This window comes from Pipistrellus hanaki (assembly GCF_964339955.1).
Source record: "Pipistrellus hanaki genome assembly, chromosome: 12".
Lineage (NCBI taxonomy): Eukaryota > Metazoa > Chordata > Mammalia > Chiroptera > Vespertilionidae > Pipistrellus > Pipistrellus hanaki.
The window spans coordinates 13428002-13455326 of record NC_140514.1 but is presented as its reverse complement, the minus strand read 5'-3'; the positions used below and the strand labels follow the sequence as shown (position 1 = coordinate 13455326).

The following is a 27325-nucleotide window of genomic DNA, read 5'->3' as shown; positions in this document are numbered from 1 at the left end:
TTGTGTATCAGGCTGAGGGACAGCTAGATGCAGGAGCCTTTGTTTTATAGTTTTGGAATGCATTTATATTTTGAAACATATTTGGTGGATGGGAGAAGACATGGGAAGGAATCTCAGATAAAAGGATGCTACAATAGCGGTGAGTAAACAGGGCTGGGAATCTTTGGGCCATTCAAGTTCAAGGTGTTCAGTTACAGTGCATTTACGTAGCACTTCCATCCTCCAGTAAGTTTAGCTTTTTACAGCTGGTAGGTCATCAGATTACATGTGTCTCATCAGCTAGGCAATAGTGTAGAAAGGTGACCAGGTGGCCTGTGGTTACAGACAAAACCTGAGGCTGAGGTGGGCACGTGCAGTTACTTATTCAGCAGCACCGTTTTTAGTTGATGCATTTTCCATGTTGTTCTAGTTAGTTTCTCAGACAGACTTTGTTTGCATGTACTTGCACACACACACACACACACACACACACACACACACAGTTCATTTGTGCAAAGCTTTCCAATCGTTTTTTTCTCGGGGTGTTTTTTGATGAGAAGTTAGCAGGTAGTAACATCAGTAATTGTAACACTAGCCCTGTCTTTTGTACTGTGTTCACACATGTGATCTCTTTTTCCTTTTGCCATCATTGTCTCCTTTGCTCACACACAGTTCCTCTAAACAGTCAGGATACCCGAAAATGCTGAGGTCTCCCAGGAATAAAGGCCAGAGGCCCAGGGCCCTCTCTGCTGGGAGGTAGACATTGTTTCACTGGAGGAACCTCCTAGTGAGTCAGCTCCCCAACAACAGGGCAGTAAGTCAGGGCTGTTGAGATAAAAGCTGCTTTCAGAACCGAATTACCCTAAACAGCTCTGACATTGGCAATCGGAGGGAGTTACTAATGGCGCCTGGGATGGCTGCTGCGCTGTGCTCTTAGCCACCCCTGCTCCCCGAGGGAATGCCAGTAACACGCGAGAGAAGAGAAAGGTCACAGGGAAAAACACTATCCTGAAAGCAAGAACTGTCAAAATTAAGTTAAGGGATGCCTTGGGGCTAATTTGGTTATCCCCAAGTTGGCTTCAGCTCAGAGCTGTGTTAAATATGTGATATTGAGATGGGTGCTGCGGACTCACCCATCTGGTGGTTACACATAATGGATGTGGTTTGAGAATTAAAGTGGGAAGTGGTTATGGTCCAAATCTGAGCTTCGCCACACTCAAGCCTGAAGCATCATTGATTTCTGCCTGTATCTGCTCTGTCCCCTGACTGGGGAGAGAAAGCCTTGGTCTAGGCCAGTGGTTGGCAAACTGCGGCTCTTGAGCCACATGTGGCTCTTTGGCCCCTTGAGTGTGGCTTGGCATTAGAACCACTTCTTCAAAATAGACTTGCCATGCTGCAAACCCACTTCTGTGCATGGGCCACGAAGTTTCAATCGCACTGTATGTGCATGTCCACATGTGGTATTTTGTGGAAAAGCCACACTCAAGGGGCCAAAGAGTCCTATGTGGCTCATGAAATGTGGTTTGCCGACCACTGGCCTAGACCATGAAGGGTGAAACCCTTACAAGGCTTTTGTGACTGTAACACCTCTGGCAGGTGGGCTGATGGAGGTACAGGAGCCCAAGAGGCCTCGTGATTTGGAGCTAGGAAGAAAGCATGTCCTGGCTCCTGGGTCTGAGGCCCAGACCCTCTAAGATAAACTGGAGAGCGGAGACACATGAAAGAGGGAAATCCAAGTGTCAAGAACAGAAAGAAAAGTAGTAGGCGGAACATACACTCATTTGAACACCCACACCCACATTACTGAAATCCAAGGAGCCCTGCACTCTGTAAGAAAACACTTGAATCTTGATCCTTAGCAGTGTGGACACTCCACTGACCCGATGGCTGATGGAACTGATCAGTTGATTTACTGAATGGATTTATTACTAGAATCAAAGTCACAAAGCTGGTTGAGAGAAAAAAAAAAATAGTCCTATTTTCCAGGGAGCTATTCTGGAGAGTTTTAATGATCCTTAGTTAGAATGCTGGATAAGCTTGAGCTATGCCTTATTTTCCTTAGTTGTGAACATTGATCCTGGAAGAGTTATCATTCAATCAGTCAGTTATTTAATAAATTATAATTAAATAAATAAAATTTGCTCTCAACAGTTATTATGAAGAAACTGTCAACATTCACTATAAAAAACAAACCAGCCATCCTAGATCCACTGGCCTGGGATTTGTTTGAAAAATGTATCTTTCTTCACACACCATGCCTGGTGCCCTTCCCTCACTGCTTCTCCAGGAACTGCCAATAGCCATGTGAGCATGGAGGAGATGACTCCTTCCCGCTCGAGCTTTCAGATAAGAAAGCTGGCTAACACCTAATTGTAACCTTCTGAGAAATTATGAAACAGGACTCAGCTGAGCTGTTGCTGGTTTCCTGACCCACAGAAACGAAAATGTGTGTTATTTTAAGCCACCACTTTTATGGTCATTTATTATGAAGCAATAGATAATTATCCAGTCACTCCACAGCACTGCCCCAGCAGCCAATACTTTCTTTGGTCTCCTCATTTGTGTAAGCACCCAGAGTGTGGAGGGCACTGGCTTGGCTGAGTCCTTCCCAGGGCCCTCTCTCTCATTGCCTTTCCTCTTCCCAGTGAAGAAGCAAATGGGAAGAATCCCCTTTTGTGATCTATTGATAGAATTAGCATTTCAGCCTTTCCCCTCCTAGGTCCTCTGTCCAGCTCCAAGCCTAGATGAATTTAAACAAAGTGACATCTGCTCAGGACACTGAAGCTTAGCTGCAGCAAGCAGAGAGCTAACAGGTTCCGAGGGGATGCAGAGTGGTTTTGAGGCAGAACCAGCAAGTCTGGGAGGATGGTAATTAAAATGGGACATCCCAAATAATAAGCGCTTAATACACTTGCACTGATGGTCTTGAAGCTAAATGATCTTAATCAAGGCATGCAGAGACCAGAGTTCCTGGACCATTTATTGTCTCCTACTTATGTAACCTTTCACTGAACCAAAGGGGGAAAACCATGTTTTCTCAGGCCAGCCGGGAGAGAGGATGACAGAATCCTCTCCATGGCTAAGAGGAGCCCGGGCATGACGTTAAGTTGTTTGGCATTCATTTGCCATAACTCCAGCACTAGTCTATAGTGTTAGATTAGAGATTTGTGAGGTGTTTTGGAGTCTGTCAGAGTTGGATAATGCTATACTATTTCTCCAATGGGGCCCACGGTCAGATAGTTCTAATGTAACACTATTGATTCCTGGCTTTCTCAAAGGATACTAAAGAAGGATGATCAGTTCAGTATAATTTGCAAAACATCCATCTTGGATGAAACCTTGTCACCCTTCAGGGGAGGATAAAGTCAGCCATGGAGTGGGGTCCTGTCCTAACTCCATGTGTGTGTGATTGGAAATTGGAATGGGAACCAGTCTTTCTTGTGCTGGGACAGTAGTGGCTTCATCTCAGGCTTACATGAACCCAGCTCTGGGTGGCACAGTTTCCAGGAGGGACACTTGGGCTCATTTCCAGCTACAGGCCCCAGAACTTGGCACAGAGCAAGCACACAGCACATACTAGTGAAAATAAAACCCAGCTCTCTCTCTCTCTCTCTCTCTCTCTCTCTCTCTCTCTCTCTCTCTACACACACACACACACACACACACACACACACACACACGATGCCTAATGCATGAAGATTCATACAAGAACAGGCCTTCCTTCCCCTGGCTGCCAGCACCACCTTCACTCCCACTGGAGCCACCTTTCCACCTTCCCATACTGCCCAGAGCGGCTGCATATGCAAATTAACCTGCCAGCTTTGTTGGGTTAATTTGCATACTCACTGCTGATTGGCTGGTGGGTGTCATGAAGGTATGGTCAATTTGCATCTCACTCTTTTATTAATGTAGAGATATATATATTTAGAATTGGGATTCAGAAAATTATGAAAACATTGACTAGGAAGCAATGATGTCTTCTACAGTGAACACTGAGGCAAATCTTCTGACTGGAAGGAGGAAACAGTGGGCCTGGAAGCAGCAAAGCTTCTTTGTGGCCAGCAACCAGACAGCAAGGGGATTGCTCCTAGGAGGGCGTGGAGTTAGGGGGGAAGACTTTGGAGTGAGCTGGTCCCTGGCTTTGCAGTTTACTGGTGGGCAAGTCCCAAAGCCTTTCTGATCCTGTTTCCTCGGTTCTACACCAGGGAAAGTAATGGTGGCTCACATAAGCTCTGGACACATATTCACTCATGTGATCCTTTCATCACACCTATGGGATGCAAACACAATATTTTAAGGTGGAGAAAAAAAGACACAGAAAGGAGAAGGGTGTGACTTACAGTAAGTTGCAGAGCTGGGATTTGAACAAAGGCAGACAGTGCTCTGAAAGCTGTGCTATGCTGCTTCTGGAGGGGGCATGAGTGGGAGGGGGCTGGAGGGATCAATGAGATGTGCTGAATGTGCTTAGTACCTGTGGGCAGGTGAAAGAAGGCAGCCTGTAGACAGGGACCATTCACCTGGGAAGCTCTGCTGCAGGAGACACTCTGCCGGGGAGCCTCCAGTTCTAACCTGCCACCTGCCACTTGTGCAAGTGCAACAGAGCAGCCCCTGCGCCTTGGTGTTGGCCACCCATTAGGGAGGTGGGCTGGCTCTCCAGTGGGCAAAGCTGCTTGCACTGGACAAGACTCCTTAATGTCAGTAACGGGGATCATGAATCCGAATTAGTTCCACGCCAGCTTTCTTCCTGGAGCATTTGGGGGAGAGAGGCGCGGAGAAATAAAGAGTGACATCCTAATTAGGAGGGCGCACCTGCTGCAGTGACTGGGCACCCACGAACCTTGTTAAGGCTGGTGCTTCCTGCGTCATCGTTTGCTATAAATAGATGAGAATCTAAAATTAGTAAAACAGGAGAGAACACGAAGCTCTCGGTTCAATAGTAGGCCAGCTGAGCAGGAAAACGGTCAGTGCCTAACAGTTTCCAGGAATTGCACCTCTGGCCCTACGCCTGCCGAGCTCCTCGAGTTGCCTCCCCCAATAGAATGGGTGCTGACAGAGTGCAGGCCATGTACATTAGAGAAGGCTGGAGCCACAGAGGGCCGCCAATTAGGTGCAATTATCAGTTCTCTCACCTGTGCATGGTGCATTTGTGCCTAGAGAACTGTTTTGAATATTAGTGAAGATGCAAATGTGCTCTGTTTAAGCAAAAACTCACATTAGAAACAGGAGTTTGAGAGATTGGAGATTCTGCCAGGTGACCTTTACAACAGTGGGATTCTTTTAAATCAGGGATGGGGAATGTCCAGCCAACAGACTGTGTAAGGCCCACAAAATCATTTGGTCTGGCTCTGCTAAGGCATTAGGGATGAGTTAATTAAATGTTTGACCAAATACAGCAGGCTAATTTTTAAGTTGATACTTTTGTAGTACCCGCAAATCCTATCTAATAAAGAGGGAATATGCTAATTGACCCTCACACTGTCGAAAAAGATGGTGGTGCACACAGTCAATAAAGAGGGAATATGCTAATTGACTTCCCTGCTCTCAAAGATGGCAGTGCCAAGAGCCAATAAGGAAGGAATATTCTAATTGACTGCCATGCACTCAAAGATGGTGATACCCACAGCCACAAGATGGTGGCACCAAGTCCCCTCAGCCCCGCCAGAGTGCTTGCCTCCGGAGTTCCCCAGTCCCCTCAGCCTCCCAGGGCTGACCTGAGGCACAGAGCAAGCCTCAGATGGTGGCTGTCCAGCTGCCCAGAGCCGCTCGAGGCTCAGGTAACAAGGGCTGGCCAAGGCCTGCACTGCTGGCAGTGGCAGGAACAGAGGTGTGATGGGGGCCTCGACTTCCCCTGATTGCCAGGTCGCCTCCTGCCCCTGAGGGCTCTTGGACTGTGAGAGGGGGCAGGCCAGGCTGAGGGACCCTCCCTCCAGGGCATGAATTTTCATGCACTGGGCCTCTAATAATGTTATAAATATACAAATGGCCCTTGGCAGAAAAGTTTCCCCATCCCTGCTTTAAAATTTATCACAACTGTATCCTTCCAAATGTTATTTGGCTTAGAAGATTTTAGCTTTCTGTGCAATTAAAAAAATCCACTCTTTAGCCTTTTACATCAGTTGTAAAATTCAGGGCAAAGTTACTTAATCTCTGTGGGCCTTGGTCACCTTGTCTGTAAAAGGGGATCAGATAGCACCAGTAACTGAGAGACTGCACATGAGAGAGCCCACCACAGCTGCTGGTGAGCCTGGCTGGGCCTGCGGGGCCTGAGTGTAGAAGACTGCGCTGGAACAAAGACCCCAGTGCGTGAAAGGCCAGGCTCTGAGCGAGGGGCCGGCCCCACAAAGCCTGCTTTCCAGCAATGCCGTCATCCCCAGAAGGCGTGCTTGGATGATAATGGCTCTCGCTACAAATTCTATTAACTCTAATAGTTGTTCTGTGGTGAATGGATAATGCGTTTAGCAGAAATAGACCCAATCAATTTATATGAAACACATAAAACTTTCTCATTGGAATTGGCATCTGTTCTTGAATCACAGGAGCGTGTGTGGGGACGGAAGGTCTGTCACCCTCACTTCTGGGCACATCCACCGTGTCCTGGGTTAATTAGAGAACTGGGCCAGGTAACGCTCGGGCTTTCTTACACCCAGCATCACAGCTGGCTAGTGCAGGCCCCTCCCCCCCAGGCCAGGCCAGGGGTTCTGACTCCCGGTCCAGTGCTCTTTTCATGATCCCACTCAGAAAACGGTAAACCAACTGTCACCAACTAACTCGGAGGCAAGACTGTGGTTTGAGCCAGGACTCCATGAGTTGTAGTGACTTGTGGGTTGGGCCCAAGGTTTAGCCTGGTTCTCACTTAGACTGAGCTGATCCGTTTCCACTCTCCCTACACAGCCGGAGGAGAGAGGTTTAAGGAAGCAGAGGCAGGATCGCCTGTCCTTACCTGGGCTTTCAGAGAGACAGGACGGCGGAGCCCGCACCCACCTCCTCACCACTAATGCTCATTAGAGAGAGGGCGAGCGCTCCGGAGCTCAGTGATTGCATTATCCCAACCATTTGGTTAGTGTAATTGTATGTGCAAAGCTGACAAATGTAATTTTCTCAGACTTAATACTTATCCCATTTTCTCTGTTTTTTTTTTTCTTTCTTTCTTTCTTTTTTTTTCTTTTTTCTTTTTTTTCCCCCCCTTTCTTTCTGATTAGCTAGTGACTCAGGCTTTCGAGAATGCTTCGAGAGGCACCTGGCCGGGCTTTTCTCTGCCAGGCCCTCATTGGAGGGGACGGCTGGCTGGAGGGGCAGGGGAAGGGGGGATTAGGCATGTTTAGGCAGATTTGGAAGCTCTGTGAGTGAATCTCCTGAAACTGCCTCTGCGTTTCCAGGCGGTGCCCTAGCCAGCCGCCCCGTTCCAGCCCAGCAGAAACAGACAGCGCTGAGCTTTGGAAGAAAATTTTATCTTGTCTCCTCTGACAACTGATTTGTTTTACTGGTCACGCAGGGGCTCTCAACTGGATGCACTACCCTCTTTTTCCTTTTTGGTGTTGATCTGTGGTTGGAGACTTGGACACTCAGAAGTAGCTCAGCTGGCTGAAAAAAATGTAGATTTCAGGCCCCCTTCCTTACCAGCTGTGGGCCACTAATAATCTTCCAGATCCTCCTCCTCCTCCTCCCTACAGTGGGAACACAGTAGTTGTCCCTGGGCAGTGAGGACGGGAGGAGCTGATGTGTGGAACACCCTAGCCAGGGTCAGGTGTGCTCATGGATTACTCCTTTCCTCCCCTTCCCTTCTCCTCAGGGCCCCAGCCCTCCTGTCCTCTCTAGGGCGCCTTCCTGGTAGGAGCTCTATGTTTGGATTAAGTTGCAGACTGTGGTCTCCCTGTTCCCAGGCCACGTGGCTCCCTTGGGCCAGAAGCTCACCTTGCCCCTGTGGTGCTGGGCGCATGGAAGGCAGGTGTCAGGCCAGTGTTTGCCTGCCGATTATTTGAGTGGGTGTGGCCCTGACCTAGGCCTCTCCATGAGCCTGTTGGAACCCCCCACTCCTCCAGGATCCCCCTCCTTCAGGACCCTCCTCCCTCAGGATCCTCCTCTGCAGAACTGGACGTAATCCTTGTCTACCTGTTATCTCCTTTTTCTAACCTGTGAGTTCTCTGAGCTCCTGACCTGGATCTGGTTCTGCTCAGCATTTCTGCCCTCAGAGGAGTCTGTTGGAACTGTGGACTCAACATGGATCCAGGGGCAGCCAGCCTCCTCTCCCTGACCATGAGCCTGAGTCCTGGCCAGGGCTGATGCAGAGGGCACAGTAGACCTTATCTTGTGGGTGGTGGGGAAAGGAGGCCCTGCTCCCCTCCCCCTATAAATCCTCTCGATGAAGACAGAGGCACCCCCACCACACACTGCTAGGGTCCACAGCAAGGTGGGACTGGGAGTTTGTCAGGCTGGGGGAGAGATGCCTCCTGCTACTGAAACACACAGCAGGGGAAGGGGTGTTGGGAGCCTGCCTCAGCTTCTCCCTCACAAGAGCTGCTCCCTGATGTGACAGTGGGTCCTGGGGAAGCACTAACTCTTTATAGGGCTCTCTAAAGCCTCCCAGGGGCTCAGTGTCCTCTTCCCTTTGAGTTGGGGTTACTCCAAAAGGGGGTCTGAAGAACCAATGCTGACACACAGCCATCTGCCCATCACCCTGCTCTGAGGCTGGGCCGCTCAGTAGAGGAAGCTGTGTCCCAGCCATTGTCATCTCCAGCCATCAGGCAGCCACTCACTTCTGATTTTATCTGGACGTGGTAGGGGAGTACCAACGCTTTTGAGCCGCTGTGTGATTTCATTAGTCTGAGTGGCCACTGGCCAGGCCCTTATCGACCAGCCCTTTAGGGACAGTGGGAGTTCTATGGCAATAAACCCGAGTCAGGCAGGGTTGATGGCAGGTTTCTGAATGCTGGCTGCAGGGGAGCCAGCAGCTGACATCTGAGAACTGAGCCCAAGCATTAAGTGTCCACCAATCAATCAGTAAGTGTTTCCAGAACCCCTGCTGTGTAACCAGTGCTGGTGGTTAGGCAGCCAGTGGCTTGCTGTGATGTTTGCTTAGTATGTCCTGAATTTATCACAGGAGCCATGGTTGACCAAGGGCCGGGAAGTCAGGGAGATAGTTGCTCCCTTATGAGGTGAGGTGCGGGGAAGGCCATTGAACGATGAAAGCAGGTCCTCCCTTGTGTTAGACGGTTTCAATGAGCCATGAACCAGAAGGCAGGGATGGAAAACAGAGATTACAGCGTGGAAAACTGGAAAGGTATTTTGAGCTTCCCGTTAAAGGAGAAGAGAGGAAGGGGGAGGTAATGGGAGAAGCCATGAACTTTTCCCCTGGTTTGGAGCTGTGAGGTCAGGCAGGAGCTAGGATGGGATAGTTAGTCCTGGAGTAGCTTTTCGGAGGAAAGGAAGAATGACAGCAACCACAAAGCAAAGCTAATACTTAATATGTTGAGAGTCAATGCATTCAATGTGATTTGCAGTAAACAAGGATTGCACATTTATAAACAGAAGTGAGAGATTTATCATTTATCTATCCGGATGACCTATTACAGGAGGAAGAGTGTCTCCCGGTTACTCATGTTAGAAGAAGCCTCGGTGCCCAGGCCCACCGCTTACCTGGGGAACCCTGACTGTGGGTGTGGCCCAGAGGCCTTCATCAGCTTCCCTGGGGCTGGCTCATGGAGCGAATAGCTGCTGAGGAACATCACTCTGGGGTCTGAGACTGACCCCAAAGGACGCCCTGGTCAAAGAGAAGTTGAGAAGTCACTGCCATGGTTTAGGGCACGAGGCTGAAGAGGCCTGTGTTGGAAGCGGCAGAGCCCCCTCAAGTAGTCCTTCATCCCAGGACTGCTGAGTCAAGCAGCGTTGATGGGAGCCAAGCTCTGGGGACACGTGTTGAACCTGACGCCCTGGGGGGGTTTCCCCAGGATGGGCTAGCCTGCCTTCTTGCAATAGGTAACCTTGGCCTTGGGCCCAACCCTCTTTATGTGGAGGAAAGATCTGATAGAAGGTTTGCTTTGTTCAGTGAATAGAGACTGATTTCAGGGGGCTGAGTTGAGGCGAGGTCAGCCTGGTTCTCTGTTTGTGCCAGTGCCTGGGTGTTCCCTATGCATGGAGGAGTGCTCCTTTGCACACCTGTCAGAAGTTCTGTAGTAAGAGAGCCAGCTTCTTCTTGGAGGCCCATAGCCAAAGTGCAAGTAATGTTCCTTTTAAAGGTTGACTTCTTATTCTTTAAACTTAGCTCCCCATCTCGATCATAGCACCCATCTTTCTTCTGCCTTTTGCAACAAATAATTACTTTGCTAATATTAGTAAGTTGAACTCTTACCTGTAGGGTCAAAGAGGGGGGTCTCTCTTGGTATATTTTCCCAGAGTTTCATCTCCTTGTTAGGGTTTCTTTCAAACAGATTTCGTGACTTGGGTGCTGTATTCTGCAGCATCTTGTCCTCCCCACTGACTGGAATAGAGAAGATCCCATTGGTTGAGTTAAGTGAGGCTCCGCTGTAGGGAGGTGAGCATGCCCCAAGGGAAGGTGGGAGAAAGTGGCTTAGGTGAAGGAAGGACAGTGAACCCGGGTAGTCTGGGTGGGAACAAGTGCCAGGGGGCAGGGTGGACTCACTGGTAAGGTAGCAGTCCAGGCTGATGGAGATATTGTCAAAAGCCACGGTGGCTCTGGATCCTTGTCCCCACCATACGACAATCTGCAGCCAGAACCTGTACATGTGTTAAGAGGAGTGTGTGTGAGGAACAACCTGGCTTGGCCACATCTTAGGACTCAGCGTCCAGCAAATGGATGCTGAGACCCTTCACATGATCACTGTTCATCAGCCTTCCCTGTCTCAGAGCGACTGTCCGAGGAGGCAGTCAACATCTCCCCCAACTTGTCTAGCACAATGCACTGCCCTCTCCGAGGGACTGTTCCACATGTTAATCAATTTGGAGTCTGGGGCTCAGATCTAGAACTCCTGGGACCTCTAGGAGAGCTTTCACTTTCTGGGTGTGGACATGGGTAGGCTTGATGTTCCCAGTGTGGTCTAAGTCATTGTTAAAATACTAAAATGTTTCTGTACAAACTGAGAAAGAGCCACTGTCCCCTGACAGGCCCCTTCCTGTTGCTTTAGGCCACCTGGCTTTTCCTGGTGCTCCCTAGATTTCACACATCAGGGGTCTCAAGGATTTGGTGTCCAGCATCAGTTCCCACTGGAGTTGGTCTGTGTGGTGCCCAACTGGTTGTTACATATTAAATGATTTGACTCTGAGCCTTGGGGGTGTTTGTAAACAACACAGAGTGGACCATAAGTATTAACAGTAAACACACTGAGATATCATTTTCCACCTCTCATAGCCTTGCAGGTCAAGGACTGTGGCCAGGGAAGGCTTGAAAGTAGGCTAAAAAACAAACAAACAAACACATCTTCAGTTCATTTGTATCCTGGGGAGCCGTCCTTCTGGAAGCTGTCAGCCATATCTTTCCTGCTGTGAAGCGAGAGTTTCCTGAGAGCTTTAAAAACCTTTCCTCCCTTCAAAGTCAATCCAGAATGACCTGCAGGAGGCTGTACAGTCTCTGGTGTGGGTGTTAAAATATCAAGAGAGGAAGCCCATGTCCCAATGGGTGACTGAGTTAACCACATGTAGGATGGCTGTTCCATGGAATGCCCATCCCCAATATAAAAGGATGGACCAGATACAGGCTGTAAATTGTATGGAGCTGAAAAACATTATGCTGAGTTAAAGAGATCAGACAATAAGTTAAATATCTCATTATTCTATTCATAGAAATTACTCCATTTATATGAAACTAGAGGCCCGGTGCATAAAATTCATGCACAGGGGGAGTCGCAGGGGGGAGGGAAATGGTGGTCCCTTCAGCCTGGCCTGTGGCCATTCGTAGTTCAGAACCCCTCAGGGGATGTATGACTGCCGACTTACACCTGCTCCCTGCTTTGGCCACTGCTGCTATGCTCTCCAGCCATGAACCCAGCTTCTGGCTGAGCAGTGCTCCCCCTGTGGAAGCACATTAATCACCAGGGGGAAGCTCCTATGTTGAAAATAAATATATATATATTTAGAATAGGCAAATCTATAGGCAGAAAGCAGATCAATGGTTGCCTACGGCTGGGAATCAGGAGGTATTGACTAAAAACTAGCTCAGGGTTCTTTGGGGGGGGGGGATGAAAATATTCTAACATTGGATTGTGGTGCTCTTTGTACAACTGTGCATTTGCTAAAAGTTGTCAACATGCACACCTATAGCTCAATAAAGCTGTCAGTACAAAGGAGAGAGAGAAGGAACCCACACAATAGGTTGGCAGCCAGGGGTAGCAAGAGCAGAAAACCAGAGCATTGTCAGGAATGGGAGACTGATGGGTGGGAGACAGCGGGACATAGAGGGCAGAGGAAGCACAGGACACAGGCCTATGGGGGATTCTAAGAGAAATCCAAAAGGAATACTGCATTCAAATTGCTTACAATCTAGTGGGGAGATGAAGAGTGTATACATACATCAGTGTAGAATAGGTAGAGGGAGGTAAATGCCACATGAGGTCTGAATAAAATCCTCTAAGAGCTCAGAGAAAGGAGGAAGCCCACCAGGTTTGGGAGGTGGGGAGCATTTCTCAGGGGAGTGGTATTTAAGTTGGTGTTGAAAAAAGAAAAGGACTCAAAGGTGTGGGTGTGGGGATGGAGGACAATGAGGAGAGGGCATTCCTAGTAGAGGAACTAGAGTGAGGGATGTCTCAGAGCAAGTCAGGGCCCCTCTGGCTCAGGTGTGAGAGGTGTGGAAGGAGGTGGAGATGATGATAGGCATGGGTGTATCACACACCTTCAGTAGCTTCTCTGAGTCTTGGCACAATTACAGCTCTCATTCCCCAGATCTCCTTGGGGCATGTGGTCCATGGTTGAGTTCCTGGCCGGAGCCTCAGTGTCCCAGGACACAGTAGGCAGAGCTGCCTGATGTTCCCACACAACCATGGGTAAGGGGCCCACAACCACCTTCTTGAGTCTCCCCTTTTTGATTAGATCATCCCTAATCTGACATCCATAGGCCAAGGGCCACCCTGGGCACTGATTTCAATGCTGAGCTGCATCATGGGTGTGCCATCTCTATGGGCCTGGGATGCCTGAGCCAGTAAATTATACATGTGTGCCTATCGAGCATGGGGGGAGGGGGACAAAAACTCCTGTTTCCCTCTAAATGGGCCCTTCTGGAGAAACTGAACATCTTCCCTCCTACCTGCTTTATTATTGAGAGATTAGAGCTGCAAAGTTCTCAACCAGCCACTGGGACTCTTAGCATGGACGACCTGATGCAGGCTGGGGCTCAGATGGTTTCTAAATAGAATAGTTTCTAAGTGCTCTGTAAGGCAACGGCGGTGACAGCTGCTGTTTAAAAGAGTTTGACTGACACTTGGAATTGCACATATTTTGAGTCAGGAACACTCACAATAATCAGGGAAGACTCAATCAGATGTCGCATCAGCTGTAAACACACATTGCTTCCTCTGTCTATCTAGGAAGCCAATCCTTCCCTTCAAGCTCCAGGTTCTAGAGGTTACAGGGAAGGGACAGGTGGGGCAAAGGGTGTGGGAGGGCAGGGGTGAAGCAGAGGCAGTTTGGGAATGGGGTCTGGGGATGGTAGGAGATGGGACAGGAAGGAGACAGCAGAACCATCTAGGAGTTTCTTTTCTGTGGGGTTCACTGGCCAAGAGGTGGCCCCTGGGGCCACCAGATTCAGGCTACTCTACTTTGCATGGTAGCTGGTTGTGGGTCTTTACCCTAACCTCAGGTGAAGAAGGGATTGCTCCTGGCTCTGCTCAGCCTCTCCCTGATGGAGGTGAGTGAGGCTTCCTCAAGGCTCTCACAGTCATCCTGGCCCAACCACTCTTTTCTGTTGACCCCTCTCCTCCCCTCCCACCCCAATGCAGACACCAGGCTACTCTCCAGAGTGGGCCATGGCCTCAGGCCTCAGTTCTGGCATGTGCCCCGGGGACTCCTCTGGGATGAAGAGGAAGTTCTAGGATACACTGGGTGGAGTGCTCCGGGTCTGAGGGAAAGTTCTAGCAGGTACCAGGTGAGCTGCTCTGGGTTTGAGGGAAAGCCAGTCCATTCTGTCAGGATCGCAGGGGCTAGGTGGTGTAATGAACATATAGGTTACTCTGCTGACCCTGCCCCAAAGCCTTAGCTTTGTGTGGGGGAAGGGAACCAGGCCCCCATGTCCAGAAAATCCCCGCCCTCCCTCTCCGTGGGTGGCTGGGCAGGGAGAAAGGAAGAGGCAGTCTTCGGCTCCTCCAGCTCCCTCTCTGATCTGTGCTTCTTAAGATGGTGGCAGCCGAGCTCCCTCTTTCTCGCCCTCAGCATTGCAGATGTCACTCCCTGCCCTTCAACGGTTCACAACTGCTCAACGCTGCTTTGGTTTCTCCAAAGAAGGCACTTAATTGAATGGGCTGTTGTTGGCTTTTCTCTTTTTTCCCCAACTGGTGGAGTTTGGAACTTGTTGCTAAAACAGCTCTGGCTGGAGATCCCGGATGAAGCCTGGCTTTTCATAAAGAATCAGGCCCTGACTCCAGGCTGCACAGTTTGACAAAGAGGCCTGCTGAAAGTTGGCCCTGGGGGATTCTGGAAGGTGGCCAGTAGGGCAGTGGGCGAGGCTGAGGGGTGGCCTTGGAACTGGGCATCTCCCAGATTCCGGGTGATCTCTGTGTAGAAAGTGCTGATGCTGCTCACACACAGCTTGAAAAAATGCTCTATCTAGTTTAGATCACAGACCACTAATGGACAGTGAATGTGACGCCTTATTTGCCACCCGGCCAGCCTTAGGGGCTGACAAAGCTAATTAAGTTCACTTCATGATCTTAAGTAGCTGACACAAAGGTGTGTCTGAACGTGGACTGAGGAAATAGGAATTATTTGGAGAGAGGACAAGACAGAATGGCCGGAGTGGAGAAAAGGCATTTGACAGATGGGCCCCATGTCTCAGATTCCTCTGTCAGCCACCATGGGCTCGGAAGGAGGGGTGCCCAGCACCCCTCTCGCAGCTGAGGCCTGGCTGGGCTCTGGCTGTTTTGAGAGAGCCTGCACATTCTGCTGAGGAAAAAGCACCTTCTCCAATGGCTCACTGCACAATTGATTTGCTCGGCAAAGTATTCTAAAATGGACCGTCACAAAGCTTGGGTCGCAGTATGCATTTCTATTAGAATAATGTATGTGATGAAAAAGCCCTGCTGAGTCCGCCCTATTGTCTGTGTAAATGACTTCAGTTACCATCAAAAGGAGGGGCTGATGGCCAGCTTGGGGTTTCTGAGACCAGCACTGGTTGGGACCTAATGAACACATTGGGCTCCAGGTGATGCTAATGGACACACAGTGGAGCCCTGACTTGAGGAGTCTTTGGTTCCTGCGCAGTGGTGGGGTGGCTGGACATTCAAGGCTCTCTCCCACTCTCAGAAGTAATTTACCATCTCCTGACTTGGTTTCCCCTCTGGGCTTAATGACACAAAGAGCAGTGAGAATGTGTCAAATGAAGAAAGAGAAGGAATGTTCTTGGCGGCGGAGGGATGTTCCTAAGCTAGATGGTCTGGGAGGCCAGCAAAGGAGAGCAGGAACCTCAGGAGAGCATCATCTGACTTGCCTGGAACCAGGAGACCATAGAGGTCTCTCACCCCAGGCAACTCCTCCCACTATCCTTTGCAGAACCACCCAGTTCTTCCATTTCATTTAGTCTCATGAACTCCATGACATTGGTGAAGTACAATAAGCCCCCTGGAGCAATTGGGGGACCTGGAGGGTATCCAGAGCTGGAAAGTGCCTGCATCCACTTTTCTCAGAGAGACTGGGATGGCAGCTGCACCTTTCTCGGACACACAGACATTTCCAACACAGCCCTTTCTGCTGTAGTGCTGGCTGGTGGCATGAAGGGCCGAGATGGTGCCAGAGATGGTGGCACCTCCCAAGGAAAGGGATCCTGACAAAACATCTCATGTGGGTGAATTGGCAGCCTTCTCCGATGGAGTGTGGATTGAAAGGGAAAGTGAAGACTGGGCTATACACTTGGGGATCCTGGGCAAGTCACTGAAATTTGGTCGGCACCACCTTGGTTTAAAAAAAAAATCTGTCAGGTAGGTATTCCCACAGTGGGCATCCATTCTTCTTTAACATGGGAGATTCCAGTTCATTGTTCCTGTCTTATATTACATTTCGTTAGAAATCTCTGTTTCTCGCCAAAACCGGTTTGGCTCAGTGGTAGAGCGTCGGTCTGCGGACAGAAAGGTCCCAGGTTCAATTCCGGTCAAGGGCATGTACATTGGTTGCGGGCACATCCTCGGTAGGAGGTGTGCAAGAGGCAGCTGGTCGATGTTTCTCTCTCATTAACGTTTCTAACTCTCTCCCTCTCCCTTCCTCTCTGTAAAAAAATCAATAAAATATATTTAAAAAAAAGAAAGAAATCTCTGTTTCTCCAGGTGGAAATTTAAGTTATATCTCCCCCTATATGCCTCCAAGCAAAGATGATTTTATGAACCAGCCACTGTGTCTACAGCTGTAAGTATAGAGATTCATAATAAGGATCCTGACCTTGAGGAGTGTAGACAGATTTGTAATTCCCATTATTCACTGATGAGGGGATTTCTAATGTCCCTTTCAGACCTTCCCTCACACAGCTACAACCTACCTGGGAAAATACTGAATCTGGGCAGTGTGAGAGAAGTCAAGAAAGACTTGGAAGAACTGGATGCCTAGGCAAATGTACAACAATGGGCAGAAGAATCCCTCAGGAGTAGGTGTGGTTGAGGGGCTATGCCCAAGGTGTGGGTGAAATGCCAATCAGGCAGCTGGAACCTGGGTTGGGACTCAGGTAGAAATAAAGACTATGAGTGATCTGCATGGTGGTGAGCATGGAAACCATGAGCATCAGTGAGGTTCTTGGAAAACAGCGTGCAGAGAACTGGATTCTGCTTTACTTCAAATATCAGCAAAGTCTTATAAAATGGACCGTCACAAAAACATATGAAAAATATATGCCTTTGTTGACTTGTAAACTAAGCTGTGGATATTACCAGGAAAATCTTGAGCAGATCTGAACATCCCATTATTCTAAAAGGGTTCCCTCCCCTATTGCCATTTTGAGCGACTACTTCTTAAACCAGGCTCATAGGCCGGATCTGTCTCGCTGCTTTGCACTCTTGATTGTGGAAACTTAGCAATCAAAAGTAACAACTTGTCTCAAACGTCACAGTAAATCAGTGTGAGAAATAGGATGTAAAGCTCAGAATTGCTAACTACTCCTTGCTCCAATGATCTGGGATATTTTCTGAGAAAGAAACAAGGCCAGATCCTTCCAGAGTTATGAATGTTTGATTTGTATACATGAACGCCTTATTGCACACTGCATTGCTGAGCCACCTGCCCCAGCTTCCTCCTCCTCAGAGGGCCGACCCAAGGCTGTTTGAGCTACAAGGACCTCTTCTTCTCCAGCTCCTCTCCCCTCTTTCTGATTTCCATTTTGAGACTGAAATCATTTCACATTTGGTCCCTCCAGAAAGCATCCAACAGTCTCCAGGCTCTGGTTTCCTATCTCCAGCCCAACTCTGGGCTCAGTGGTTCTCTCCCCACAGCCCAGAGCACAATGTCCACATTCACCCTCTCAGGATTCTCTGACACAACCTTGCTGAACCCACACAAGACAGCCCTGTCTCTGAGCCTCAGCTCATCCTCGTGGCCTTCTTTGGAATGCCCTGTCCCTTTTACATTTCCCTAAGACTTAAGTTTCCCTCGAGTTCCATCTCATCCTCATTCCATTTTCTTCATGACAGCTCCCCTGAGACATGGAGGTCACTGTGCCCTTGAACCTGGTCATGCTCTGTGGGGCCCTGAACAAAGGGTCCTTGTGTTACTGTTTGCCTCTCAATGCACATGCTTTGTGTATTCCTCAGCGTGCAGGCCCTGTGGCTCAGCAAGGAGCTGGGTCATATACCCCTTTCGATTTCTGCACTTGTTGGGGGCTAAATATATGTTTGCTGACAATGTAACAGCTAATGGCACTTCTCCAGTTACTTAACCCAGTCTTGCCCACATGATAGCTGAATTTGACATTCTATGCCAGTGACTTCCAAATGTGGTTAGACATCAAAGCCACCTAGGGAAATATTTATTATGTTTATATCTATCTATATCTATATCTATATCTATCTATATCTATGTCTATATCTATATCGTCTATATCTATATCTATATCTATATCTATAATCTATATTTATATTTATTCCTGGGCCTAATATGTGATCTACTGAATTGGAATCTTGTGTATGGGGCCCAGAACGCAAGACTGATCAATGCTCAGAGTAGCTAAATAAGGATCAGTATTCTCAAGTGACACTCTGACAGATATTCAGAGATGGGGACTGTATACACCGGCTTATTTTGTGACACAATATATCAATCTTCCCCCCTCCCTCCAATCAATCAAACCCATTTTCATTTCTTCTGGGCACACAACTAGACTACATTATCCAGCATCCCTAGCAGTTAGGTATAACCAAGTGATTGAGTTCTAGTCAATGGAAAGTGAGCTGAAGTAATGATGCATAAAATCTTCCCATGCAAAATTGCCAGCACCAAGTGCGACAATGAGTACTGGCTGAATAAATCAATATGCAGTGCCTGGGTGGTTGTGGAGGTTAATGTCATTTCACACTTGAGCATCTTCACAGGCTACTTTCTGGTGAAGTGAAAGAAGGTGGAAGGAGGACCCCTAAGGGGAGCCTCTATGTTTAATTACCTGCAGGCCCCTGACTTAACCCCTCTGCGCCTCAGTATCCTCTCCTGGAAATGGGAGATGACATCTGCCCTAACTTCTCAGAGGTGGGGGGCAGGATGGGCACCTCACATGATGAAGGAGGAAAGCACCTGGAAGAGAGGTCTGTGGCCATTGTGGATGGGGACAACATGGGCACAGGGAGTGGGGACGGCTTCAGGAGCTGTTGTGACAGGTGCTGGTGTGTGTGTGTGTGTGTGTGTGGGGGGGGGGTTGGGTGTTGCCCAGTGTTCCTATGACATCTCTCCTTCCTGGGGAAGAATGAGGCGGGGGGGCGGGGGGGAATGAAGGCAAAGCAGCTACACCTGGAAACATGTGGGGAAGGGGAGGCAGGCCACACCCAGGGCCTGCCCTTTGGCCGGCTTCTCCTGGGGATAGTGCAGCCATCGAATGGCCTGGATTTTCCATGTCAATCCTATGGAAGTGAACTTTATTCTCTATAAAGGGTGATTCTCTAAATATACAACTAAATGTATTTTACTTCTGTGCCTCTGTCTAACATGGCACATTAATATATTTGCAAATAAAAAATGTCTACCAGCACCATGCATAGTTTTGGGGCAGAGATAATCAAAGGCATGCTAGATGCTGACTTGAAAGGCCTGTGGGGAGTGGGCCCTGTGCCCCGGAAGGAACAGGGGAGATTCTCCTCCTCCTGGGTTGCCAGGCTGGAGGTGTTAGAGAAGGCAGGCAGGCCAGCAGGGCTGGCAGCGAGTGGTCTTGGGTTGGAGCTGGTGGTGGGGAATTAAGATGATGGATTTCAGGGGGTGGATGAAGTAAAGGAAAAGTCTAACTCAGAATGAATAAGAGGTGTGGCCTAAAATAATCCCAAACCAAAATGTTTTGTTAACAACAATGGCTACCATTTATCAAGATTTCTACTACATGCCAAGCACTGGCCACTCATTTTCTCAGGCGAGTCCATAGGAAGCAGACTAGCCTACAGGTTAAGGGAAAATTACATCATCTCTTTAGAGCTCAGATTCCCCTTATGAAAAAGGGAATTAATAAGAGTATCTACTCCAGTGGGGTGGATTTAGGGATGAAATGAGATAATGCATGTCGAGTACCCGTTACAGTGACTGCAGGCAGTAAGTACTCAACAAATGCCAGCTCTAATCACCCCTACTTAGAGCTCTTCCTTTGGCTCTGAGAAAGCTGTGATTCAATTCACAAAAATGTGACTTAAACCCAACTTCTTCAGAGGTGTGTCTAGACTTGCAAACCGAGGCTCATTGGACATGCCTGGATTTCCATTCACTGGAATTTACTATCCTCCTAATGCCTTTCTCATCACAGAAAGATGCCACACAAAGGGCAAGCATTGTTACTGAGAGCATCTGATGAAACGGGGGTTCTGTGGATGAGAAACAAGACTAGACCAGAAGAAAAATCTTGGCTCGTGGAGTCTCTTGTCTCAACACATGAAGATGTAACTGCATTTCAGTGATCCCATTTGAAAGATGCATTTGTGAAATACACCACTTGTCATTTAGGGCAAAACATGCAAAGGGAATAGGAAATCTAAATATCTTGGGAGGGGATGTTTTTTCTTGTTAGGCTCTGTATGTAGTGCACAACTAAAAGCCTCCGTAATGATAGCACAGCCCACACATGCGATGAGTGATGTGCTTTCTATTTGGCTGCCCAACTGCAGTGCTTCCTGGGATATGACTTGATCCATGGTGGTTCCAAATCCACCTTGTAATGAGCTAAATGTAGCATCTGCCTCTGCTCTGTAGACATGTGGAAGTTTAGGATGGTGTGGGAACATTGTGTTTCATTTAGTAAGATGTGCGATTATAAAGAGGAAAAGTTGAAGCATGTCCCTGCAAAAGACTGACCTTTAGAATAAGGGGAGAGAACTTGTCTTTCTTCCATTTTGAGAAAAGAAAAGAATTAATTCCAGCAGAGAGAGTGGAAATTGAACGAAAGGGGAGAAGACGAAGTGGGGAGAAAATGAACAAAACTAGTGACATGAGGTGGATGTAAAGCAATGCAATAACTTTTAAGCGCACATCAAGCCAATATTTAAATTGGTGCTATCCTTCAAAACAACCTTGAGAGCTCATATCTGTATTCCAGGGAGGTTGCCACTGCTCAGACACACTGGGCACTGCTCTGGGAGATTTTCTTGTCACCCTTTGCAGTATGGTTGTACAGTTAATATCATTTTATAAGAATGACATACTGTGACAATATTTCTATCACGTTGCCTGTTTGGTAATGGACAGTAGAAATATCATTCTGTGGATCAATGTCTTCCTGTCATCAGCCTTCATGTATCTCTGGCATATTCTTTGAGTCACTGCATAAAGACTACTGTGTGGGGCAGCAATCTTAGGGTAGCTCTCTGCTCTCAAGTGCTCAGCTCTAGATCTGCCTGCTCATAAGGACTGGGACACACCATTAGGACCAAAGTCTTTCATATAAGAAGATCTCAACAGGACAGTGACCAGACACAAGGAAGTCTCTAAGGAGGGTTCCATGGTTGGAGAGCTGTCCAGGAATTGGGTGCTGATGAGCTGGAGCCAAGACCTGCCTGTGGACAGGTGGTGCAAAGGTGCTAACACCTGCCCCAGGTCAGGAGGAAGGGAGTTGTTGGTCTTTGTCTTTTATCTATTTTCTTTTTTTTCATTCCCTTATTTATTTCCTTCCTCTACCTTCTCCCTCCTCCCATTTTCATTTTCTGGCAAACTGGGCAGCTATAGCTCACCTTCCTGGGAGAAAGAGGGAAGACTGTGCCTCTTGGTTCTCCTCCATCAGAGACTTACCCTTAAAAGGAGTCTACAGAACATTGATGACAACAAATTCTTAAAAACCCTCATTCCATCTTAGGGTTGGTTATTATTGCTAAATTGGGCATCCCAGCCTCTTCTGAGGCATTAGGTGGGGAGAAGGTTATTACTATCTATTACTAAGCATTTAGTTCTGGGCAGGCAGTTCCCCATGCGCTTTCCTTCTTTAAGCCCCTAGGAGATGGATGCTATGATTGCTCTTTTATAGAACATGGCTTGACTTGAAAGGTCAGTGGTTGTGATATGTGCTACTTATTCAATGAACTATCTGAGGCTACCATAACTTAGGGATCAGAATGGGCAACATAGAGAATAAAATTCATTGATATCTACAGTACTATATATTCATGCTTTTGATCGTCATTTTACTTAGTCTCATAATAATCCTATGAGTCTAAAGAGCTAATATGCAAATGGTCATCATGCCCTCATGCCATAAAGGCTCAGACACTCAACACTGGGGAGAGAAGAATGGGAATCAGCCAGGCTGTGGCCTGGGAGAGGGACAAGCCACCTGCCCCACGGTCCCGGGCAGCAGTGCCTGTGGTTGCAGCCCAGGCGAAGCCACCTGCCCATGGTTCCCTGTGGTTGTGAAGCTGGCCCGGGTCATGGGTGCCTGTGGCCAGCCAGAGGGAGGGAATCCTGGGTCCTGGGTGTGGGGGCGAAGCAGAGGTGGTTAGGGACAATCAGACCAGCAGGGGAGCAGTTAGGGGTGATCAGGCAGGCAGACAGAGGGGTTAGGAGTGATCAGGCAGGCAGGCAGGCAGGTGAGTGGTTAGGAGCTAGCAGTCCCAGACTATAAGAGGCAGTCAAACATCTCCCGAAGGGTCCCAGATTAGAGTGGGTACAAGCCGGGCTGAGGGACTCCCTCCCTCCCCATACAAATTTCATGTACCAGGCCTCTAGCATTATCATAATAACTCCATGTTATTATTCTAATTTTATAGATGTAAACACTGAGGCACAGAGAGGTTCAGTAATTGGCTGGCTGAGGTCACACAATTAGTAAGTGGCTGAGTCAGTTTTCAAGCTTGGGATTTTCTGATTCTAAAGCCTATGATCTTTCACCCCCAGTGCTTCTGTCGTTTTATGGGCCAGTCACATCTACAGTCTAGTTGGGGTTTAGCAAGTGAAACCCTGTGCCTCACCCTCTGGCAGTTCTATTTGCCTCTGGGTCTTGATGCTTCCTACACCATCTCCAGCTCTGGGCTGGGGTGTGTGGGGAGCTTCCCACATCAAAGCATGTCAGTAGTGTGCAGGCTCCGAGAATGGGGGCATTTGTGTGTTCTGTAATTGCACACTTATTCGGTCATGAGACATCATCAAACCAAGCTGGCCTTTGTCTGAATCGCCACTGGAGAGTTTGGTCTCATCAATATTAAAAATGTCAATCTGATAAATAGCACTAAACAGGGAGGAGGGAGGCTGAGACCAGCCTCTTTCCAACAGAACTCTAGTGCATGGGAGTGAACAGAGTCAACATCTTACTTGCTGTAAATCCCCTGGAGTGGCCATGAACGAGAGAGGGCTGCTGGGTTGAGGAGAAAAACTCCCTTTGATTCATCTGAATTAATTTCGCATCCCCCCGTAGGGAAAGCTCCGGCATCACCCTCCTGATCTCCACCCCTGCACATAGCCCTCAATCCTGAGGGAGCGCCCGTACTGCCCCTTCTTTCACTTTAATTAAACCCATTTGTCCTGGGGACATTGAGCCTGGGGATGTCCCAAGGCTTTGATGTCTAACCCACTGGCATGGAAGGGGTGGGAAGCCGGTGCTCAGAGTGAGGACAATGGCTTCTTCCTCTGACTGCAGAGCTTGAGGTACAAGCTCTGGGAAGAGCAGACTCTGTGATGTTTGGGTAAAGAATTTGAGACCCAAATTTATATTTGCAAAGCTGTGTACCACCTGAAATCACCCTCTGCCTTTTGCTTGAGCCCTTTGCTCTCATTTTTTGATGGTAGCTCCACCAGGAGGGAAAGTTAAATGTATTGTGGGAGTTTAAGGCAGAGGCTGCTTGGGATTGTAGGGCTTGCTACTTAACCTATTAAAGATGGCCTTTACCTTCCCAGATCTATTCACCTGGCACCTCTATAGAGAACCCAACCCCCCTTTAGGTCTGGAACAGATCAGCACCAACCACCTGGGGTCTAACATGATGCACCAGAGTGTCATGTGAGCAGCTGTGCCAGGCCATCTGTACTCAAACATGGCTTGCTGCAGGCCAACTGCAGGTGGCAGTCTGGTGCTATCCTGGCAAGACAAGTGGCCGCTGAGCTCAGCAGTTACTGCTCCATTTCAGAGCCACAGGAAATGAACAATCTTCTAGTCTAACCCTCTCAGTCTACAGATGAAGAAACTGAGACCCGGAGAAGTTCAAGGTCACAAAGGTCATTAGTGATGGAATCTGTTTCCTGAAGAATTCATCACCCACCTCATCCACCTGCCTCAGGGACCTGACTCCACCTAGCACTGGTCTCTGATCTGCCTGAGCGCTGGTCCTCACTCTGGTGCCACTTGCTGGTGCTTCACTTCTTTGGTTCTGTTTCCTTCCTTGTGAAAAGGGCAGGAATGGGGAACATGGTAAGGCCTGCCCTCCCTGCATGGCAGGTTTTGTTGTTGTTAATTAAGGAATAAATAGTCAAATGGGAAAGTAAGAAAAAAAATGCATTAAGTAAGAGAAAATGCTGTATACACATAAAGCCTGATTATTATTTGGGGGTGACATTTTATAGGAGGCAGCCAATCAGGCCAGGCCAGAGATGTGGGAGGTGAATACTCATCAGCACTTACATCCCTCAGAGAAACTTTCTGTAAGCCTGCAGAAAGTATGCACGCTCCTGTGTGTTTGTGTGTGTGTGTGCATGTGTGTGTTTGCACACGTTTGTGTGTACATGTGTATGTGCACATCTGGATGTGTGTCTTGGATAGAGAGAATAGGGGAAGAAAGACATGCCTCCTCTGCATTTTGGCTGATAGAGAGAAAGGGAGTAACGGGATGGCAAGAGGCCCACCTGTCAGCTACGTCAAGGAGGGGCAGCACCATCCACTGCCACAGGCTCAGGCCTTCATTTGTGGCAACATGCCAGACCATCCTGCTCTGCTCCTTCCCGGTTCTGTTCTCCACCAGCACCAAGGAGACGTTTCCCCGCAAGACTCCCTGGATGAGCCAGGACATCCGGAGCTGCGAGGGAGAGAAGAGCCAAAGGACACGGTGTTAAAAGAACTTCAGGGCCTCTTTCTGAAACTCTCAACCCTAAGGACATTGCAGAGACTCAGTGAGGTGAGCCGGATGCCCTGTACTTGATCTTACTCCCTGTCTCAAAGGCCTTTACTTAAGATTCAAGGAGCTGGGCAGGGGCAATCAATGGGCCATTTTGGAACTTTGTTCAGATAGATGTCATCATCCTAAATTCACAAGATTCTTCCTCTGAGGTGATATCAAAGTCAACAAGGTCAATGAACTTCCTAAAGAGGACCCAAACATTCTTGTCTGTGGCCCCAATTCACTTTGTGACCTTGGGCTAGTAAATTTGGACTCAACTTCTTTCAATGATGTGGGTATTATAGATTTTTATTTCTCCCCTGAACACACTGACAATCTTATTTAAAGGGTTCCATGTCACATGTTATCCAACTGAAGACCCTATGACTTACTACCTGTGACCGCTGGTAGGCAATGGTGAGACAAATTTAGATCTTTTAAAATGGTTGTTTTTCAGGATGAGAATGCCCACTCTGCCAAAAGGAAGCCGCAATCATATGTATTCAGTATGTATTTTTGAAAGGTTTCTATGAATTTGTTTCCTAGACACATGAAAAGGAAATATAACTAATATTTCTAAGAAAGTTTAAGTTCAGTCATGCCCAGAGGCAGTGTATACTATAAACAAGCTCTCTGGTCTCTGTGTTTAAAGTAATAGAGGTTGTATGTTTGATAGAAACAATCTATAAACACTTAAAAGTTAGGACAATTACAGCATAGCATTGCCCCACATATTTCTGTTCACATCCTGTCATAACAAATGGCTATTGTGGAAAGCAAGGTAAAATGTGTCTAATGCGAGCTGGAGTTCTCATCAACTATGGCTTCACCCCAGAGATTCTGATTTAATTGGCCTCGGGCAGGTCCTGGAGCATCAGCAGTTTTTCAAATCTCTCCAGATCATTCTAAAGTGCAGCCTCAGTTGAGACCACTGGGGAGACGGGGCCACTTAGTGCAGAAAGGAGCCTGGCCTTCTCAGTGAGGAGCCCATTTTCATCTTGGACTTGGAGTGAGAGGAAATTCTTAATAAGTAAAAAAAAATGGCTTAAAATGTGCCCACCATTGCCAAGGTGCAGAAAGAGTGTTTTTCCTATAGGGGAGGACACGACCCCCATCAGAAGGCCTGCATGTGGCTGCCACATCACCTCTGAGTAAAAAATGAGAATAACCCTGAGAGTGAGAGACCCCTGGGCTGGGTGAGCAGCTGTGACCTGAGAATGCAAACAGGATCTGCACTCTCCTCTTGGACCCACAGTGGATGGCTCTCACCAGTTTCTTAATTAGAAGAACTAGAGGACTGATGTCAATTCTTGCCAAATATCCCTTATGAGTTACTTGTATCTAAATAAATAGAGAGCAACTATCTGTGGTTCCCAGAGCAGATCACAGGCTACAGTCCCTCTCAATGACTTCTATTTTCATAGATTAATGAATCCCTTTGATATCATTATGTGTAGAAACCTATGCCAGGTAGACCTGGGTCAGTTTGGTGCCTAGAACAAAAACACCCTTGGAATTTGATCTTAATAAGACCAATTTCTATTAGGGTGGCCTATAAGATAAAATAATTACATGCTTATTGAATAGGAGAGAGCTGTGTTAGGCACTTGTGTATATGTGCATTGTATCTCTTTTTATACTCACAATAAGTAGAGAGAGGTATTGTCATACCCTTTTTCAGATATGGAAACTAAAGCTTCAACAGGTGGAGTGAGTCACCCATGGTCACTAAGTCCATATGCTGCAGATCTGAATATCACACTGTGTTCTATGTTCTTTCTACCATATCTGTTTTGCTGTATACATCTGATATATTGTGGTGATAGGCACTTAAATCTTTTGGGTGTATTGTGAATGTTTTCTAGACCCTTGTTGCTCAAAGTGTGGTCTGGGGACCAGCAGTGCTGCATGACCTGGGAGCTTCTTAGAAATTCTGGCTCTCAGGCCCTACCTGTTCAATCAGAATTTATTCTTTAACAAGACCTCCTCTCAGAAATGTCCTCATATTGGGGGAACTAGGGAGATAGTGGATTTTAAACCATTTATAACCATTGTTTCTGCCAAACAATGAATAGTCATATATGTGTATGTGTGTGTATGTGTAAATATACATAAAACAAGAGTATTCACACAAATATGGGAAATCTTATACCAATCCTATATAATAATAGAGTAATATGCAAATTAACTGTCACTTCAGGATAAAGATGGTGGTGCCCACAGCCAATAAGAAGGGAATATGCAAATTGACATGACAAAGATGGCCGTGCTGGCCAGAGCCACAGAGTTGGCTCGAGAGTGAGTGGGAAGGTTTGGCATCCTGGGTCGCTAGGACACCAAGCCTCACTGGAGAGCAGAGTGGGAGAGCAGGCTGGAGTTCCCAGTCCTTTTGGTTTCTGCAGCCCCTGGACCAGAAGCAGAAAGCAAGAGTGTGGTGAGGAACCAGGAATTCTGGGAATTGT

At 47.9% G+C, this 27325-nt stretch overlaps 1 protein-coding gene across 1 annotated transcript in view; it reads right to left on the bottom strand.

Annotated features, from left to right (window-relative positions):
• ALK (ALK receptor tyrosine kinase) overlaps window positions 1-27325 on the bottom strand; it is a gene marked incomplete at its 5' end in the record, with an annotated part of 534776 nt that overhangs the window by 48125 nt on the left and 459326 nt on the right. The window contains 3 exons of the mRNA XM_084900171.1: window positions 10325-10453; window positions 10616-10710; window positions 24613-24782. Coding sequence (XP_084756297.1) covers window positions 10325-10453; window positions 10616-10710; window positions 24613-24782 — 394 coding nt within the window. The remainder of the gene's footprint in view (window positions 1-10324; window positions 10454-10615; window positions 10711-24612; window positions 24783-27325) is intronic.